General features: G+C 37.6%; 1 protein-coding gene across 5 annotated transcripts in view; it reads left to right on the forward strand.

Moving 5' to 3' along the window:
* The window catches only part of LOC121876850, a 242,024-nt gene that overhangs the window by 192,748 nt on the left and 26,724 nt on the right, over positions 1-22,552 (forward strand). For all 5 annotated transcript variants that reach the window (XM_042382317.1, XM_042382312.1, XM_042382314.1 and 2 more), the window contains one exon: positions 21,933-22,060. In XM_042382317.1, coding sequence (XP_042238251.1) covers positions 21,933-22,060 — 128 coding nt within the window. The remainder of the gene's footprint in view (positions 1-21,932; positions 22,061-22,552) is intronic.

Genomic DNA, 22,552 nt, shown 5'->3' on the forward strand with positions numbered 1-22,552 from the left:
AGCCCACCCTACTTCCCCTCAATACGCACCCTACCTCCCTCAATACGCACCCTATCTCCCTCAATACTCACCCTATCTCTCTCAATACGCACCCTATCTCCCTCAATACGCACCCTATCTCCCTCAATTCTCACACCTATCTCCCTCAATACGCACCCTATCTCCCTCAATACGCACCCTATCTCCCTCAATACGCACCTCACTCTCTTTCCTATTCCCCTTTACCCTATCTCCTCCTCCAATACGCACCCTATCCCTCAATTCTCACACCCTATCTTCCTCCATGCGCACCCTATCTCCTCAATACGCCTATCTCCTCAATATTCACCTATCTCCCTCCTTTCCATACTGGGTCTTAAGTATGCCAACATTTCTGTAATTCTGTCTTTGTGGTGGCATTTTTGTAGGATGGGAGGCTGCTGACGACTGGATCGATTTCCGTGTATGTGTGTGTGTGTGTGTGTGTGTGTGTGTGTGTGTGTGTGTGTGTGTGTGTGTGTGTGTGTGTGTGTGTATGTGTGTGTGTGTGTGTGTGTGTATGTATGTATGTATGTATGTACATGCTTATGTATGTACGCATTAATGTGGATCACTCATCTTTGCTCGCGCTGCCTAGGGGCGTTATGTGTTATTTGAACGACTAATAAGGATATACTACTACTACTACTACTACGGGAACCATTCTTTAACTCCCGTGAACGTTTATAGTGACATTAGTGAACATGGGTTAGGAAGTGTTCAACAATAACATGTATAGCGTGGCATTCAAGTTATAAAACCACTTTAGGGTTCGTCACAAGTGAACATTTTAATTCAAGTGGAAAATGACACATGCAAAAAAAAATTAATAGATATTGAAAAACATGAACGTGTGTACAAGACAGTGAACGTTTCTACAAGGCAGCGTTTTTGTATTTAACTGATGTACAACAGAGCTATCGTGCAATTAGATTCTGTGAAGAATTTAAACTATGCTAACCTCTAAAGTTATCTTGGGAAAAATATTCTTTACAATAACTTCGTCCCCCAAAAATTATGTTAAGAAGTCATTATCTAATTATTATAGTCTCAGGGTCATTTTGGCGCCATTTTGTTATCATGCACTCAGGTCGACCAATCAGACGCGTTCTTACATCTTCAATACGAATATTTATTTTTTTATAATCTTGATGTATGACTTGACATCTCTAAACAGGTGTGTGTGTGTTGTGTAAATTTCAGCAGTGTTAGTGGCCAGCCGTTCCAAGTCGTGTTTACCCTGGGCTGATAGTGGGAGGTTGCTCTATCCTGCCTTTGGTGGTGGGAAGCCTTGTGCCTAACCTTTGTCCTCAGTGCTAGTTTGTTTTTTGTTTATTGTATGTTTTAATTTCGAAAACCAATTGTCATTTTCATTGGAATTTTCTCGTAGCGAGTTGAAAGGATCACATGAAGATTAGACACCCTAGGTTATTTTCACCGTGATCTGGGGTTAAGTTTGGTATTTAATCGTCCAGTGAAGTAAGCTGGAGGTGGCCTAATCTTCAGGTGACCCAGTTAGAGACCATGACGTGGTCTCTAACTGAGTCATGATAACTTGACCCTAGTGTTGATGTACAGTAATTATTTATCACTGCGCTTCAACAACTTCTATAATAGGTTAGTTACCGTTAGTACAACATTCATAAGTCATCACTAAATAAAAATACGAAAGATAAATATCCAGGTCAACCGTATAATAGTCACTCGTTATTGCATCCTTGCTGATGAGGTGTTGCGAGTCATGTCCTGATAACGTGAAATAATCTCAGTGTCATTGTTATGTTCCGGCGTGTCCCATTGGCTGATCCTCGAACCAGACACACATGGGGAAAATATCATACGGTCACCGAGTTATTATTTATTTTTGTCACGATAAAACAGTATCTAAGTGCCCTCGGTGATAGACATTTTATTAGTAAATAGTATAAACATATTGTGGTTATCTTTATTGTTATCCTCTCAGATGCTCTCTGGGGACAACAACTTTCATTTCCATTCATCCATCCAAGTTTGCCGTAATGTTTTTGAAACCTGTCTTTTTTATTTATTTTTTTATTTACCATGTTCTATAATTACGTTCTATGCCTTTTCGAAGACTTTTGTTGATGGTTTGTAGCTCAAGGCTTATTCAGCGAGATGTGCTCTAATAATAATAATAATAATAATAATAATAATAATAATAATAATAATAATATAATAGCCCAACGCACAGGACACAATATGTCTCGCCGAGTATATGAAACAACTTCGTCCCTTTCCTATCTGCTGTCATTGATTGAACATTTCCGACGACCATCAATGGGCCGCGTGAAGGCTGCCTGACCCTCGCTCGCTGACCCTGAGATGGAATTAAATGCGACGTATTTAAGTGCTATCTGGAAGGTGATAAAACTATCTCAGATAACACTTATCTGGTGTTTCCTTGCCGAGAGCACAAGTCACATCGAAACCTCAGTGTTCATCCTGACTACTGTAGTGTCGCTGTGGTACCGAGTGCTTGTCTTTTAATCCCTCACTTTCATTGTGTATAAAATCTTAAAAACATCCATCAAATATTTATCGTGACTATCCCAACATTAGCAGTGATTAACCGAGTCTTTGAAATTATTCAAATGAACGCTGGTAACTCGCCCCAAAACCACCAACTGGAACCTTGATCGCTAGTCTTGTGTAGCTTTGTGGCGGTTAATGATTATTCTTTAAAACTATAACATCCTCGGAAATTATGGAGACGGGATATTTTAGTGCTGTGCTTTACTGTACCTCGACATTGTGATTTGTATACAGTATTATAGTTTACACAACGTTTTGAAAGTCCACAAACTGTATGAAGGTAATAGCTAGGCCTCTCTCTCTCTCTCTCTCTCTCTCTCTCTCTCTCTCTCTCTCTCTCTCTCTCTCTCTCTCTCTCTCTCTTTCTCAGTTACCTACTATGGTTACTCTTCTTACTGTTTGTATAGAAGTACGATATGTGAGATGATGCTTCAGCTGTGATGAGTTGTAGCTAGAAGTGTGGAAAGCCCATTTCTTGTCTGAGGTTTATATCCTCTCGTTCTTAGTCTTGAATTACAAAAAAAGAGTTCATTAACCATTGAGAACGATGGTTTAACCTTCTAAGGACTGTTTTAACCCTGTGAGGACGAAGGTTCAACCCTTTGAGATCTATGGTATGATATTTAGAGGGCGATGTTTTAACCCTTTGAAAATAGTGGTTAAACCCCTTGAAGGCTTTGGTTTGGCACTTTAAAAATTTAGGTCTAACCCCATAAGGACAAAGATTTAATCCGTTCAAGAATAGTTGAAACACTTTAAAGACGTTAGTTAGTGAAAGGATTAGGGGGATGAGAAAATTCATTACGGTAAAGTCTGTTGGAAATGTCACGCCATTGTAGATATTTTGTTTGTGGCATAATTTTAAATGAGCATCTTTGGTAAGTCCTCACATCTCGTCTTGGGGGCGAGGAACGTAGTAAGTTTGGGAACGAGGGAACGTGGGCAGGAGAGGAGCAGCACACCTAATGCTAGTTGTTCACCCTGGCCCCACGTGCACCCGATAGCTGTATACCAGGGGTCACCTACACTCTCCTCTCCTCCTCTTCCTCATCCTCCTCCTTCTTCTCCTGTTAATTCTTCTACCTTTTCCTTTTTTCTATCGGTATATCTATGTATGTGATGGAGGAAGGAACATAGTGAGGAAGTTGGCCGGTGTCAGCACAATTCGCAGTATACATGACGCCTTATCAACATTCTTGGGTGGCCTTCGGCAAGCAGACTAGTCACTCAAACCGGTTCTTGCCACGCGCTGAATAACACAAACAACAACATTAAAAAAAAATATATATATATATGTGTATATATATATATATATATATATATATATATATATATATATATATATATATATATATATATATATATATATGCTGATAACCACATGAAATAGTATAAAAAATAGATAACTTATTAGATTATTAACAGATTTGGTAATTAAATTGTTTCTGTGTGGTATATAATTATACACCGGATAATGCACTAAATTTGCATCATCTACATCTATAATATATTAAACCATCATGGTGGAATTGCTAATAACCCAAATATTAAACTTGAGCTCAAAGTGTAACACAAACTTCAGGTGGAACTTGAATTAGTAAAGTCTTATTTATCTTCGTGTTTCCAAAACTAATTACTGAACCTTAAATCGCGTGGAAATGTTTGTAATGCAGCGGTAACAAGAGTATCTCTCGCTCTTGTCCTGGGTTCAATCCCCAGCTTGGGAAGTGTGTTATCCAGCGGGTCCGTACCAAACAAGACAGGTTTTCTCTGAGTACTCCGATTTCCTCCTGTAGCAACACTGAACGATAAAGGTCTTAGCAAAGAACAGACCAACCGCTCGAACGGCTAGTAAGCTGATAAGTGATGAAATAATAATTAAATATTATATTAAACTATTGCAACAAGTACCGCACCGCCACCACATATACCGAACGTGTACAGTACAGTAGTAACGAGAACCACATACCTTTCCCATGGTTACCTTCCCTGTTATCTCTCTCTCTTGATTTACATTCTATAATTATTAAACTACATATCAGGCAAAATCACGTTAAACATAATAAAGAAAGTGGTTGAGCTAAAGTTAACATTTAATTATTAAATATTCATTATTATTATTATTATTATTATTTTTATTATTATTATTATTATTATTATTATTATTATTATTATTATTATTATTATTATTATGACGAATTACCTACCCCAAGTCTGGCGTCCACTGTCTGAGTGCGATGTTGGCGAAATAACTAGAGAGCGATAAGAGCTGCAGTGTTCACAATTATTCATTCAACATCACCACTAAAGTTTATCTGTTTTTGACTTAAGAATGTTAGAGTTCATGGTCACAGCTTTGAAAGAAACACACGTGAGTTGGCACCTTGTTCGATTAATATTGTCATTATTTATTATTATTATTATTATTACTTATTATTATTATTACTATTATTATTACTATTATTATTATTATTATTATTATTATTATTATTATCATTATTGGTAGCGGTAGTAGCAGTAGTATTGGAAGCGTCTATTGGAAAATGTTTTTATTATTTTCACAATACAGTAATAAAGTAATGAGTGTACACATGTCATTCAAAGCTTCATATTCCCGCTCGGACAGACAGGAGCTATTCTGGTGACCGGTGTCTCTCACACTAGCTATCAGAGCTGACACGATAAGTACAGTTCGTCCCCACCTTCCTATCTCGATATATATATATATATATATATAAACCAAGTCAGGTGCTTGATGTTGTTTTTATAATGTATTACTGCGCCAGTTAAATAAAAGCAAATATCTTACGAAAGCTGCCCGTGTGTGTGTGTGGTAATTTTTTTCTGGCTATTGTGTAAATGTTCTTGTTTTGACTTATTTAAGAATGCTTCTGTCATATATCACATTCAAGGCTAAATTAGTTCCCGGTTGTTGTATATACGTCGACAACAAGTACGGATTGGCGAACGATGGCAACTTATTTTTATTTTTATCATCATAAAATAAGAATTACGTGATTATGTATGGGAATTATATGATTATTTTTGTGGTAAGCTTTTAGAATATTATAGCTGCAGTTGAATAATAGATTGTATTGTGCGTCAGGCAGCGGGGCATACTGACTATATCCGCGAGCAAGTTGTGTTCTATATTTTATGCAATCTTTATTTTCTCCGTGAATATTATAGAATGTATATTATCTTATTTATATTAATACGTTCGGCGTTTATAACAAACCTAAACCCTTTGTGGTTCTAATACAACGTGTAGAATTATTCCTGGCGTCTGGAAATGTAAGAATAAATATACAGAAATGTTTGACTTAAGCTGGTGTTCAAATAACTTACAAATATGACATAAAATTTATCCTGAGGCTTTACTTCAACTAGACGCTTTCACTTAACGTTAAATCTGCTCGGAGACAAAGGCAAGGTACTCAGTGTAATTATGTATCTATTTTTAACATTATTTTTGCATTTTATTTAAAGCCAAACAATAGTTACATTCTTACATCAGTCGTGAAAAATTATTCATTATTTAAACCTTTCTGAATCCGAAACCAGTTTGCTGATGACTTGCTGTTCACTTGTTGTCAAACAATGTAATTAAAACTTTCTTGTTATCCTTGAGTGTTGGTAGATTTATCTAGACACATTTATAATAACTGCGATGGCAGCATTAATATATACCATGGTGGGATTCCTCCACACGATAATAAAAGTCGGTATTGTGGTGACCGCTTGTGTCCCTCCTAGCTCTAGTTGATGGCGTAATGCATAACTGTGCTTCAATAACTAACGTCTTTAAGCGTGTATTCTAGGTTAGTACATACACTAGTCATCAACAGTTACATAATAGTAAAGGATTCTATGCCATATTACTTTATATCAAGCGTCGCTATTTGTAATCTGGAAATCCACAATATCTTATCACCGCTAGGAGATAAAGGTTCCGCCTATTGATCTGTCCTAACACTAGGCGGAATATCGCTCGGTTGATGGACCAGCTCATAGCTTCAGAGTTGGCACGATAATACTGTAGAAGGTTGTATGTTGTACAGGAGGCGTTAATGGTGTCTATGGGCCCAGAGATCATTGTTATGACAACTAGGAACTGTATATGACCCCCACACATCTCTTCGCATCACCTTACAGATTGGCGCGACACTGATATTTGGGTCCACAGTCTAGTTACGGTACGCGCCGAAATACTTAAAAATTTTTGAAGCGTTGTAATAACATTATAACATCATCTTTGGCTCCATAAATATATTGTTAATAGCATCCGTAGATAAGTATATAAGCATCAGCAAGAAAGTATTTACAAAAATTATGTGAATATGTAAAAGGCCATCTCGCAGATTCTCTCAACCCACACCAGAATCCCGCCAACGCCACAATAATCCGTATTACCCTCACCCCTCAGTCTTCAAAGGGCCAAAATATAGGCAGAGTGTTTAGGTGCCCATTATTGGGGTTTTGTGAAACTTCTTTAATTATAAGAACCCTCGCAACATTTAAAACCTGGAGCTACTGTATTAACGTTTTCGGTACACACACACACACACACAGGCAACAGAGACAGCAGGGTATTAACTTTGAACCTCTGAACATGTCCCTCAAGGTTACGCAGGTCGCAAGTTAAGCCAACAGGAAGGTCATGGAAGTACTACCACTCATACAGACATAAGGCAAGCATGAACTTAGCATGCTTCCCTGTTGGGCGCTGTAAACGCTTATGCGCTTCACCTTACACCTTCAACCCCCCCTCAAAGTACAGTAGGTAGCGGATGCGATTGACGTGTAGTGTAAACTTTGTTCCTTGTCTTTAACTTGTTTATTTATATTCTATAACTCAGACGGGAACTTCCAACCTCTTGGCCCGACCTTTTTCTCCAGTTGTTAATGTCCTCAGAATCTCAAATTTTCGTGTGCGAAATTGTCCAGATCACGTGAAGGTTAGACACTCCAGTATATGTAACTATATATATATATATATATATATATATATATATATATATATATATATATATATATATATATATATATATATATTTTACGTGGATTAACCCACCCGGACACAGGTCACTGACCCACATCGGGATCTGGGGCCCCCCAGATTGGGGGGCGAAAATATAATAATAATAATAATAATAATTCATAGGAAATAAAATTTATAATAAAAAATAAAAAAATTAAAATAAATTAATATTGATAATAATAATAACACTAATAATACTGCTAATAATAATAATAATAAAGAAATACAACAATGAAAAAAGGTCAAAGTTGAGAAACAATATGCTGTGTGTTGTGTTGTCAATAGTAAGAGAAACAATTGAGACCCTGCAATTGTGTATAAATGAGGCAGAAAGTCAGATCAGCAACCTGGGACTTGGTCACAATTTTCATGATGCCATATGGCAGCAGGGTCTACCATTAGACATACATTATGCTTCCAATTTCTTCCCAGTCGGCAGTACCTCCCTGTTTGGTAGCTGCCTACTCCCTACCACCTTACGCTAAGCTAGCGTAACAATCTAATTTTCCCTGGTAGAAATCAGGTGTTTAATCATTAGGTGAAATAAGCTGGGGTGCCTAATCTTCACGTGATCCAATGATTCTCTTAACCGTCGACGAAACAGTCGTTGGGTGTACGACGCCGTTTACGTTGACCTTGCCCTGATCTTGTTTCAGGAATACCACCCTTTTGAAGCTCTGGAGAGATCTCGAAGTTTCGATATTTTGAGTACAGCACTAGCTAATAATTCCCACCAGGAAACTTGTTTCGAGACTCCTCCAAAGCTTCGAAAAGTGCAGAATTCCATGTGTTAAAGGCGATATTACTGAAAAAGACCAGGGCAAGAAGGTCATCGTAAATGGCGTCGTACACCCCATAACCGTTCTTGCAATTGGTCCTAAGAACAATGAAATAATCTTCGTCAATCCGTATCCCATGTGTTACTTAGACGCACTGTATAAAAAATATCAGTAACCCAACGATGATCTTCAGAAAGTTTATAAAGGTATCACTCTCTTTTATATTAATAGGGAGACGCCGGCCAGTTTTGAGGCCCAAAATATAATCCTAACGACATGGAATTTACGCGAAGCAGTCTGTGACCCTCGCCTCGCTGGGTAGAAAAGCCATCCCAAACTAAGTTAGCAATTGTGTTAGCAGCCGTGTAGCGACACGTGTTGGCAGCTCTGTAGCACCTCGTGTTGACAGCTCTGTAGGCTTGCATCTCGTGTTGGCATCCCTGTAGCGACACGTGTTGGCAATTCAATTTCAATTTCAATTGTTTATTCCTTGATAGAGGAAGCGGGATCCTAGTGCTGTCACTAGGTACCCCTGTACAATGACACCAGAAGCATCTGGCAAGTGTGACAAGTATATACAGTATAAATATTATAAAGGGGCTTACTAAAGCCTAAGTAAGGAAGGATATTCCTTTAACACATAATCAATATTATTTACAAAATATCTGGCCAGTATGGGGAGGATCATCGTGTCTCCGTCAGGGGGTCGTGGAGTGGTGGTCCAGCAGGCGTCACGGAAGCGTTGTGTGTGGGGACATCTTAGGAGGTAGTGAATAAGGGTGCTACGTGTTGGCAGTCTTGTGGTGACAAGTGTTTGGCAACTCATCATTTGCGGAAGTTCACAATTTATAGTTCAAAATCAGATTCATCATCTTTCGTTCAAGTCCCTTATCAGTAGACGTCTAAAATCTAATACTAGTTAGGATTAAGTTGTTGGCAGCTGAACAACAGGGCGGAGACAACGACACACACACGCACACTGTACAACTGCGGACAAAATTCCATGAACACTAAAAGACAATATTTGTCCATATCTACTTGAGGGTCATGTAGGTGCGGGAGGATAGTGATTTCAACATCTACATACTCTATTCTGAATTTTCCTTATGCCATTTTTCCTAGTACAGTACCATAACAATTTATATTGAAAAGCAGCAGCTTTCACCAGCTGTGAACCAATCACATAAATGAACCTAAACTAATATGCCAGACATTCTCTTAATATCCATGGCTTTATGGAGGCAGCGATACCTACTCAATATTGTAAACTGTTCAATGAACTTTTTACAAAGTTATAATACTCCGAGTGTCACCTGACTTTCTTGAATAAATTGTTAGTGTATTTTTGCTTTAGTTAGCGGTGATATTTTCTCGGACACGCATTAAAGAATTAAATTGGTGGATGAACCAATTCATTCACGAAAGACAGCAATCACTGGATGTCACCTAATTGGTTCTCCATACCAGAAATAAGCAGCGTGCTCCCTTTTCTCTGATCCTCCCTAATTAAAAGATTTACGTTGGTATTCAAGGAAGCATTCCGTAAGGTTTTCTCTGTTGCAGTGTTTCTTTACAAAATTAATTTATGTACATTCAGTTCATTATCAGTTTAGTTTTGGTACATGGCGGTAGTCAATTAATGCACACTTGAGACAATGGCGTTGAAATTTGCATATCATCGCTGCCGGGGTGCGAAAGTTTCTTGCCTTTTCTTTGTCTTAACGGTTAACATTGTCCCTACTTGCCTGTTAATGTAATTCATTGGTAATTACGTTAGCCTCACCACCACCACATTGTGTTAATAGTGCCCTGTACCATTTGTTAAGATTAAAGAAAACATTTTTTTCTTCCAATGTCTCGCTCATATATAGTGTATGAACTATGAATATCCTTACAGTTACAGTTTGTGTTAAGAGATCTCAGTTGTTGAAACTAAGTCCATGAAATAAGAGTATAAGCAATAGCATCGCCGAACTGTTTTCATGTTATCAAAAAGTTTTCATAAGGTGTTGATATTTGCTGCAAGGTGTTTAGTGTGACGCTAGTGTAAACTAAACACAGCCTTAGTAGTGTGTGTGTTAACTGTACAGTATGTGGCCTCAAGCAAAGGATTGGATTGTGCTTCGGCAGGAGTAAGTTGCTTGCTTTCGAGCATAAATATAATATGGCATTTTATTTCATCTGTGAACTTGTTTCGCATCTTGTTCCTTGTCGTGTTTTTAAAAGGCAGCAATTAATTGTGATATGCTAAAGCTCACAAGACATATCCTGAAATGCGAAATCTATCTAAATAACGTACACAATATGTACCTCAATTATTCATTAATACTGTATTCATGTTTTGAATGTATTTAATACTAATGTATATAAACTGAACTTTGAATTTCAAGGTTCTTATTGTATATTTGTTTGTAAAAATATTTAAATCAAAACTCTTCAACACCAATTTGGACTACAACTCATGTGTATTGAATGATTTTAATATATAATTTTACAGATAAAACCGAATTTCTTAGAATAAATATCACTTTACACACAGGTAAGATATGTGTGCAAAAGTAACGATAATATCAATGTTAACTGAGGCATCATATGTTACTCCCTTTAAATCGTTTTCGCAATTCAGGAGAAGCAGTTTCAGCCATTACAGTACAGAGGGAACATCACGTGCTGAGTGTTGTGACAAGGTTTCTTGAGTGTCAAGTTTTATCACTTCGTTGTGATAAGTTAGGTTGTGAGTCTTTGTAGTGATAATTATTATTTAGTATTAATTACGAGCAGTGGTTAGTAGAGACAGTACAGTGGCCACTCGGTAGGTAGATGATGTGGTATGGGTTCTTGCTGACGCACAGCTGCTCACGAGGGCCGTCTTGCCTTCCACAACTGTGAATTATATTTAGTGTTAGTGTGGTGCAGCCTTCAACCCATAAGCGATATAGTAGATACTGTGAATATATGTACTGATCGCTATAATACGTGGTTTATAATGTCTTGTATTTACTTGCATAGCTATTGGATTACCTTCCTACTCAAAAAAAAAAAAAAAAAAATATGGCGTGGCAACTGAAGTACAAGTTGAGTTAGACAGGAGAACGAGGCGTGCCTCACGTCGCTCACTCTCCCTTTACTACTTAGTGTGATGTGTACACTGCTCTTCTGACAGCTCTGTACTGTATTTACATTTTAGATTTATTGAAATTTATATTAACGCTGAGACATAACAAGTGGCTGGTTGGCAGAGAACAGAAAGTTGTGGTGCCCAGTAGCAGCGAGTTGCCAGGCGGTGGAGTGGGTGTGTGAACTGGTCCTGACTGAGGTGACTCTCGCTCGCCTCCACCACCTCACCAGTCATAGTTGAGCCTGTCTGGTGGCTCGTGTGAACTGGCAGCTCCAGTCTTAGCCGCTGGAAATTGCCATGGTCCCTACCAAGTATAGGTGAAGCAACTTGCCAAGCTCCTTTGGTTTTGTTTGACGGGTCAAGTACTTGAAGAAAAGTACATTGCATGCAAGAAAAGAAAGTTGACAAGAAGTTGTTGAAAGGTTTGTCACAGTATTGTGACAGTGAAGGAGATATACTGATATAATTCAATGGAGAATACTTTACTCGCAGTACTTCAAGTTGGAGTCTTGGGACTAGTGTTTGGAAGTGTGAAAGTTGTTCTTTTACTGTGTTCAATAATAACTTCGTTGACATCATGGATGGAAAAAACATCCCTGTGTTTGCAGGCTTGCCTATACCGCCCATTATCTGTACTCCAGACGTGGAAGGAAACACTGAACCTGACTATACATCCCATGAAGGCAATCGTTCACGTCGTGGTAGCGTCAAATCTGGGACTAGCAGCCCTGGTGGGTTTTTCAGCATTAGCCCAGGGAAGAGCAGACCAGAGAGTCCAGTGAAGATTCGTGGAGCAAATTTTCTTCACAATTTACTTCACCCACTGGATTACTATCATCATCAACAGGAGAAGAGACGCAGTCGCAGTAATTCAGCTTGTAGTGAGCTGGGGTTAGATTTTAGTAATTTGTCATCTCCTCCATCACCTGACATGCCAACCCGCTCAAGAACTCCAGACCCTTCAAAGGTAAAACAGAAGGAAAAGAAAGGTTTGCTAAGACGGTCTCTTACTCCAGAACCTCCAAAGTCAAAGTCAAAGGAAAGTAAGAAACCCATTGAACGATCCCAGACCCCAGAACCATGGCCTGTTTACCGACCTGCAGCACGACGAAGACCTAACCAGCTCATGCTTAATATTCCTGGGAACAATAATGTTAGACTGCAGGAGGGAGAGAGGCCAGTCTCTTCATCTTATCTTACAGCATCATTCAATAATGAAAAGTCTCATGTTAAGTCTGATACCAATCCAGCCATTGACCATGAAGATGATGACAGCTCCAGTTGTGGTAGCCATAGCAGCAGCAGTGTTGACAGTAATGCAGAAAGTGACGATTATGGCTGGGAGCAATCATCATCTTTTTTAAAGCCAGAAATTAACACAATAGGTAAAGAGTACAGAAATCATTCACCCGCAAGATCTCCACGTAATTCACATTCTCCCTTGCTGTTTTTAGATACAAAGAGCCCATTGTCAAAGTCTCCACATAACTGTAGTATCAAGGTTCCAATAACTCTTAGCCTTAGTCTTAATTGTGACTCCAGGTCTCCCAGAAATAGCCGTTCTCCGCTCGACTCTAGAAAGAGTTTACCCACTCAGCCTTACAGTGTCCAGACTTCAAAGTTAAGGCCAGGACAGTATACACTAAGTATAAGTACTAATACTAACCTTTCAAAAAGTAGCAGCTCTCTAGAAAAAAATTCTCAAACTGCTCAGTTACATAGAGAAAAAAGATGTAAGAGTAAAATTGATATTGATACGGATTCTCAGAAAATGATTAAAGGTATTGATGATGACACCTGTTGGGCAAGCTTCTGGGGAGATGACCCAGATGGGAATATCTTCAAGAGAAGCAGAGTAGCTAATAATGGAACAGGAAGAAGAGCCTCTGCTGGTGGGGAATTGGAGAAAACATCCTCAGTTGAGAAACTATACTCCATCTATGACCAGATCATTAAAGAAGGTAAGTAAATTAAGTCTTGTACTATGTTTTAGGACAATATTGGGGTATATTTGTTGATATACATTATACTTTTATAACACAGTACCTGTACTGTACAGGTATAAGTTAAATGTTTTGTGTTTAGTACAGGGGGCTTGGGAACGCCCACGGATATGAACGAGGTTAAACTTGAAATTTACATTATTTTATTTACCTGGTGACTTAATTTTTATTTTCATTTTCTGTATTTTGTCATTCTATTTCTTTTGTATTACATTAAGTGATTTTAGATGTATATAAGGACTTAGGCTATGATATAGTGGGATTTTAAACGTTATTCTGTAAGTATGGTATGCACATAGCATGTGTTCCGACTTATGTACAAATCCGACTTAACAACATCCTCAGGAACGGAACCCTTTCATAACCCAGGGACCCCCTGTACTAGTGTGTGTATCAGTATGGGTGATTTAAATGATATTATTATCGTTTCGGTCATCCAGAGAATTTTATGATTTTAGGCTATCACCGTCCAAGCGAGGGTGAGGTTAGGTTGAAATTATGTTTTTCCGATGGTTTTTGATGTGTTTTGAAGGATTCTGACTTACTTCCAAATAGGTGGATGACCGAAACGATAATTTTACTGATTTCAATTACATTAATGCTAAAGAGGTCTTGCTACTTCATGGCTGCCTGGGACATTTGGAACTTTCAAATTGTGCTGTCCTTTTCAAAATACACACAACACTTCGCTACACAAGCAGTCTTTGTTATTTGCTCAAAACTCAATAAGACAGTTGGAGTACAGGGTGTATGTACAGTACAGTAATCATTAAGCCATCAGCCCAGACCCCAGGAACCCTTGACTTTAGTGATTATTAAAGCTCCACTACATATAGCCAAGGGGTACAGTATTTGGAAGCCAAGGCTCTACAGTCATGCCTTCACATGCAGTAAAGGAAGGAGAACCTGCGGGATTTTGTGAGTGGCACTACCCAATGGGGGATGTATAGGGGGTACTGTACTGTAGTCCCCTCCTGGAGTTGGTCCGTTAATTTATTATTATTTTTTTTTAAGTCTTCAGGATTTAAATGGGAATCAGAGGAGGAACATAACAGGGTGGTGTTTTCTTCTCTCATGTGGTAGTCTTGTATGGTAGCTGTGTCTTGTGATTTTGTTCTCTGAAAAGTTTCGTACAAGTACAGTAGTAGTACAGTATAGGGGAAAGTTTGTCGATAGGTCGTGGGTATGCATTGCGTTTGTCATTTCTTACGCACAAGATGGTATCGAAATAGGCATGTTACAGCTATGTCCTTTTTTTTTTTTATGTGAAGAACTAGGGACAAAAAGGTAAATAGGAAAATGGCTTTTCCTTCACCCTTTTTTTCCGTAGTGGCTAGATAATTCGGCCACCTGTCCTTATTTTACCACCAAGATAACCTGTGTGGCTGACCATGATGACAAGTAATCTGCTCAGGTTCTGGTGTGAAGTAACTTCTTACCTTATTGTCCAAGAAAGGATAGCCTTGACAATAATTGTTTAAGAGGTGGCCTATTAATTACAGTACCTGTACCATATTGTATATAGGTTAGTCCTGTTAAGGTCTCCAGGGTCTAGAGTGACCAATAGCATGTGCACATTACTGTGGTCGGCTTTTTAGTGAAGGGAGTGTGGTCCTAAGTACATTTAGATGTACAGTATAGTGAGTTCTGCTATAACGCGTGCTTTGACAACGCGAATTGGCTCTAATGCGATTTATGAATAGAGGAACGATATTTGTATAATGCGAACGCTTGTTTGCTGTAATGCGATTTTTGCTTACAATTTTTCCAATTTTGTGGTATTAACTGTGAATATGGTAAAGAAGAATATCTCCAAGAAGCGTTCTGGTGATCGCATTCCCAGTGATGATTGTAAAAGAAAGGCTATAACCCTTGAAGAGAAGCTCGATGTTATCTACCTCAAAATCACCCTTCTCCCCCATCAAGTTACGTATATTCATATTTTTTCAAGGTAAAGTGTTACATTTACTGTATGATTTCATTATTAGATATGAATGTAACATTTCTTTAAACTGTGCTATCCTTTGTGTTAGGCTAACTACTAAATTTTTTTCGATTTCGAGTAGTAATCCGCACCTAACCCTATTTTCTCCATAAACCCTGTTATTTCTATTACGCGAATGTCTATAACACGATGATTTACAAGAACACAACTATCGCGTTATAGCAGAACTGACTGTACTGCGTATCTTTAAGAAATGGAAAATAGTGATTCTGACAGCCCCTGTGACTCCCTTAAGTATCAGTGACAGTTTACATTAAGAGGAAGCACAGTCGTGAACAATATAATTCGGCTACATTTATCATGTTGTATGACTTGTGATCTTTAAGTGTTAGTGGGTTTTTTTTGGGGGTGAGTTTTTTCAGTCTCAGTAAATGTTAGGAACAGGTCAGCTAAATATCATTTGTCATAATCTTCTGTAAAGGCATAGCTAGTGTAAGCCATCCAGAGTGGTTTAGTAACTTAAAAGAATAAAATTACACATAAAAAGGAAGAATATTGAGGAACAGTGTAGGAGCTAACTGTTAGGAGACCAGACATCCCTATGCTTATTGGATGTTAAGCCACTATGACTAATCTTAATAAAGAAGGATGATTATCATATGATTCTATTGAGATAGGTTGACCCTGTAACGCATAAAGTACATGTAGCTGTGATTTTAGAATTCAGTGATATTCAGCTCTTCAGGTAGCTAGGCTTTCAAATAGCGAGATCATTTCCAATTCTAGCTTTATGAATCTCCTGGCAATTATAGCCCCCAAAGTGTCCACCTGAATTTTGCCCCTCGGCCTAACCAGCCTGAAGTTGTACCGCTCCAGAATTATAGGGGAGGGGCTATTATTTAGGTGATCCATAAAGGCTAAAATTGCAAATGGTCTCATTTGTGATCTTGACTAGTGTTAGACATGAGAATTATCTCAAAGAACAGTATACTTATGCAAGTACAGTACAGTTTGCAATGCTGGCTTGCCTTTTGTTTATACCCGGTACATTTGTATTTGAATACATTATTGTATAATTTCACACAGTAAGCAATTTTATTGCAGTACGGGGGGCCCCCCAAATTCGCGGGGTTATGTTCTCAAAATGACCGCGAATCGCCAAATCAGCGAATAGCGTTTACGGATCGGGGAGGGGGGATTGCTTTTTTACTTGTGTACAAAGAAATGTGTTTGCCCTTAGGCAAACGAATGGCTCCCTGTCCCAGCCACGAAAATGCCAGCAACTTTAAAACTACCCACAGACATTCTTGGGTACATCCAAGGTGTCATCCGCGAATAATAGAGGACCGCGAAATAAAAATCCTTGAACTTGGGAGGGGGGCCCTGTACAGTACAGTATAACAATACAGTACAGTACTTTGCCTTTACAGAAATATTCATTTACTGTACAGTGCAATTTTTGCTGTAAATGGGTACCTAAGTTTGTAATTTGGGAAAGTAAATGGGGTCTAGTGCAGTACTGGCCTTGCTACCTCCTTGTGTACAGAAGGCTTAGTATACAGTGTGCTGTATCCACTCTGTCCCTAATGGGCAGTCGTGCATATGGGACCCTCTTTTACTCTTTTACAATTTATGCGTACATGTAAAGATATACAGGTAGTTATGGTACTGTAGCTATTTGCAACATTTAAAATTGTGATTCCAATAAACTAGTGTTTACAGATTACAGTATTTCTTACATGAATATACAGTAGCTATACAGTACATGTATTTTTAATTAAAAGAACCAGTGTTGGAAGTGTTGAAAAAGGACATTTAATTCAGTAAGAAACAGCAAGTAGATCTTGGGTTTTGTGCCTTTGGTAAATAGAAAATAGTGACTGAGCTCTGTCTAGTATTAGCAGGGATGAACTAATGAATGCCGCTGAGCTTGAGCGTTGACTACTGTATGTGCTGTGGTTTGTTCCTGCAAAAATCAGAAATAGTTCAGTTATAGTTTTGTCAAGTGCTTGAGGTGCCAATAAAAGTTTCCTCCTGTATTGTAATGTGAAAATGAACTACACCAACAGCTAGAGCCTCAGATAACATTGCTTCATGCTGTTAGGATGCATTTCTTACTTGTGTATGTACAGTGCAATAATTTGAAGTTCTGTGTCAAAGTGTTATGTCGTTGTTTGGGGATTACTGTATAAAGGTAAAAAGCTGTCGTCGACACAAGCATAAACAGCAGTTAATATTTGTTGAATTTCGTATTTATCTCTGTTTTCATTGTGGAAATACTGTATACTGTCTAAACTCTAAAACTTAGACATAAATCATCAAATTACATAAACAAGTAAGAAATGTCCCTCAGAACATGAGTGAGGTAAAGTATTGAGGTTTATTGAGGCTCTTCTTATTGGGTAGATTGTTTTTACATTTCTGGAGAACTGTCACTTACAGCATTCTCATCAAGAGTTGCAGGTAATATTAAACATGAACCTCTGAGGATTTGGATAGTGAAACCTTTAGTAACCAGGCAACCCTGGGGACTGGGGAGTGTTGCCAGAGTACACGACACTGCAGGTGCAGATGTACTCCTATAAGGTGATATGGGGAACACTTTTGAATGATGATTTTTAATACTTTATACTGTAACAGTACAGTATCTATATAGTATGGTACTAAACATTATTTTTGTTTTGCTGTGTAAACTTAAAAAAAAAATTGAAAATAGACTGTTAATCGTCAAAGATAAAGTAGTATGGTATGTAATTTGACATCAGTAATTTAGACAATGATATTATGAATACCCCCAGCTGAAGTACTGTATGAATAGTGTTACTTGGAGAAGAAGATTTTAAACTTTTTTTAAACTACGTACCCACTGTACAGACACCTTACATTCTCTAGATTTCATGAAGTTTTCTTAAAGTATCCTGTACATTACTGTACAGTACTGTATATCTGAATAATGTGGATGCATTGTATGAGCAGAATTGTGGATGTTACAAGAAAGTACAGAAAATATTCAGGTCAAATATCTGGCAGTGAGAGTAGGTAGAAGTCTCAGGTGTGGTGCAGTAGGTACGGTACCAACAGATCACCTCCTCATTATTTAGGCTAATAAAGCTTCTATATTAACTTGGAGTACCTGGTCTTATAGAGATGACAGTACAGGTGTGTAGTAAACAATGGAAAGTACAGTATATAGCATGCTCTTCACTAGTCTTGAGTGTCTAATTCCTGATTAGATAACGACTCTCCTTGTACTCTCAGCAATAAATGAGCAGTGTAGTGTCTGTTTACTAACAACTTGCTGAAGGGTTGGAGTAACCCACTATCTGATGAATGCGTTCCTAGCCAGCCAATATGCTTAGTAGCCCCCCCCTCCCCCCCAAGCATACAAGACTTTTCCATTAATGGAATTACCTACTGTTTTGTAAATTCTTCTGTTGAACATAACAGAATGGTTTAGTCTACTGTTGTCACCCACTTAGAGGAACCATCAGAATTAAAATTTGCCAATGAGAAATCTTCTCCATCAATCTGTGTAGTCTGACATACAGTATGTATAAATGTCAGATTTTATAATGTTGTCCAGTAATGGGAGTCAGCAGGGGTAAAATATACTAACTTTTCCAATATAGAAAAATATTGTTCCAATTATCTGGTATGTGCCAGTCAGAGGTTACAGCTAAATGATCTGTGCTAAGCTGTATACACATTAAGCTGCACATGTGCTGATTAGTTCATGCAAGTAGGAGGTTTCATGATCAGTTCAACAGAGAAACCTAAGGCATAGTGTCTCTAAGAGAGCTCTTTTCATATAGTAAGAGGACCCAATAAAAAGCACTGTGTTTTGGATTTATGTAATGAGTATCAGACATGCATAAAACACTGCCACAAAAGAAAAAAAGATTGGCTGAGAAGGTTACAAGGGTTGACTGCTCATACTGTATACAAATTGTAGACTGTGCATGTACTGTACAGGAGGACCCTGAAATAATGTAATGTACATTGGGATTTGAGACCAAATTCGTGTGAATTAAAACATGATGACATTAAGCAGGGAATCTCCCATATAAGAATAGTACTGTACATGTAAATACAGGGAGAAAGGGACAGTAAGAGCATTTATGTCGCCTATGCGACACAAAGGGGGACATTTTCTCCCATAAGATATACTGTACAGTATAATGAAATATGGTAGGAAGAGGGACTGTATTTTTAAGTTGTTTTCTACTTGTATAGAAAAAGAATTTGTGAACTTATTAAGCTATGACACAAACAGTAAAGCAATTTTGTCTAAATACTGTACTGTTCAAGCATTTTTGGTGTAAAAGAGCACATCATTTTAAAAAGATTTAACCTTAACCTCTAACCTATTAGTACCGTACTGTATACAGGTACTGTATTTGTTTATATTACCTTGAGGAGTGAATGAGTGAACCATATTTATTACACTTTGTAACATGCAACTTAATATCCAGTGTAATACTGTACAGTACTCTACTGTACTTGTCCACTTTTTCTTCCCCTCGCTACCTAAATTTGCATCATGCTTCCCTGACTTTATTTAACAATTGCAAGGGTAAATCCAGATATAGCGAGACAGAACACATTGGGTGCAAGATTCAAGTTCCCCCAAAAAACAACGCACCGACATTACTGCTGGGAATTTTTATGTTGCGTTCATCAATTAGTCAACGACACCAGTGCAAAACAATGTACAGTATAGTGGGACGACTTATAACAGGGACTCCCTATATAGTACAGTATGTTTATTTATGATATTACAATATTTACCCCTAGGCTATACTAAATGTATACAGCACTATGTGTATATATATATATATATATATATATATATATATATATATATATATATATATATATATATATATATATATATATATATATATATATATATATATATATATATATATATATATATATATTCCTGGTACTGTATATATTAATTATGTTGGCACATACACACATAAAGAGATCGTGGGGGGTATATTAGATTTTCTGTTCTGTGATTCAATAGATGGTGCCACACGGCCATTACCAAGACCTCGCTATAATACAGTTTCTCAAGTACAATACTGGTACTGTATTGTTGTTAATAAATAAACAGCCTTACATAACATCTTAGAACATATAAAAGTGCAGTATAAAGAATCGACACTTACAAAACAATGAAACACGGTTCACAAGTGTTACAGGATGTTGATGCATTTTTTGGGGGGAAATTACATGATGTGAGTAGACTTGTTTACTAGAAAATGATAATATAGCCAGGCAGGTGCTGATGCTGTTGATTCTTAGCATTAAACATAAAAGGGTTACTCCAGGTGTATACTGTACAGCATCAGATTTGGGAATAATAAAAAACTATAAATAAAGTTTTTATTACAGGGGTTAAAAGTGGTTTAGGTTGAAAATGTACTGGTATCTTTGTTAAAATTTACCGTTGAGATACAGTTCTGTATTAATTGTGTGCTTATATAATCTGGTCTTAAAGTTTATTAACAGAATTTGATCTTCACATTATTGATATAAATTACACTTTGCTTTGAATAAGACAAAAAGTTTAGTAGACCGGCTATTATTGAAACATATCCCTAGGCCAGAGGATTGCCAGGAAGTGTTGGAAGGAACCCAGCAAAGTCACTTTACAACAGCAAGTTTTGGGGTGCAGTGTACAGTAACTTAGCATGAATATTTTCCTCTATGTTTATTCATCATTAGATTACGGAAATATTGTAAAGGTGACTTGTGTAGATCATTCTTAAGCTCTTGTTAGTAGTCCAAGACACAGGCCTAATCCATGCCATTGTAAACTTTGGATCACTTAATAACAGAAACAGTCAATCACTGTCAAGAGATGAGGAAGAGCTGGCTTGGGGAGAATATTAATCAAGTCATATACAGTACAGTATTGGGGTATTTTAGTACTATTGTACAAGATATTTATTCCAAATTTGGGGCTTTGTTATGGAATGCAACTATTGTATCATAAAAGAATATGTTTATTACAGTAGGAAGAGTGAAGGAATGGTAACGAAAGAAGGGAGAGAGTGTGTATGTGTGTGTGTGCACGTGCTCTTGATTTCAGCCATTTTTCGCTAAGTGGGAAAAGGATTAAAAAATCAATTTTATATTACAGTATGCTGTATATACATTGTATATGTACACACACACACACACACCTAAGCTTTTCTTACTTTTGAAATCGTTAGCAACTAAGACAACTTCTGTAGAGTGTAGTCGTTGCTAAGGAAGCCAAAAGTAGGAGAAACTATATTGACATGTTAGTGCATAATAACAGAGTTTTATCACAACATAGTGTGGCTTAATATTGTAGTACTGTTAAAGATGAGCTTTCAAGGTAAATATCTGACAATTGTTTATCATTGCAAGGTGGAGGAAAACAAAAGATGTTCCCATTAGCCATCCACACCTGTCTTACAATTGTTCTGTATTTCAGGCCAATTGCGACGTATGTCAAGTGAAACTGACAGGAGACGTCATGGCAGTGGGACATTACAACCAACATATATTCGAGGAGAAATGGACCCCACTCAAGCAGCCATGCTATTCCGTGATTCTCGAGGGGTAAGTCAATGATGATGTATTTATTGTAGAACTTTCCTAGTTCTTCAAAAATATACGATACTTTGTATTTGCATGAGTTAACACAAGATTTAGATTTTTGTTTTTTCAAAATTTGTTGGAAAATAGATTGGGCTGCTACCATACTGCACTAGTACCACCATTAGGGGAGGTGCAGTGAGAGATAAATTAATTAATACAAGTTAGTGGTCTGCCATTCTACAAACAGGTTGGCCTGAATCAATGTTCCCTCTCAGCTGTGTGGCTTTACACATTTGTTTTTTCTTGCAGTCCATAATGTCAGCAACAATGGTTTCTATTTTTCATATTGAATAAACATCTTAAGCAGTGCACCTAGGTAATAATTCTTTGTTTTTATATTGTTATACTATACTTTTGTATATCTGTGGTAACTAACTTTAAAACAAATACATTACTCGCTTTTTTGTTTCTACTAGTGGCACACATCTACGCATTGTCTTGATATTGGTGCAC

Source organism: Homarus americanus, unplaced genomic scaffold (genome assembly GCF_018991925.1).
Source record: "Homarus americanus isolate GMGI-L3 unplaced genomic scaffold, GMGI_Hamer_2.0 scaffold50281, whole genome shotgun sequence".
NCBI lineage: Eukaryota > Metazoa > Arthropoda > Malacostraca > Decapoda > Nephropidae > Homarus > Homarus americanus.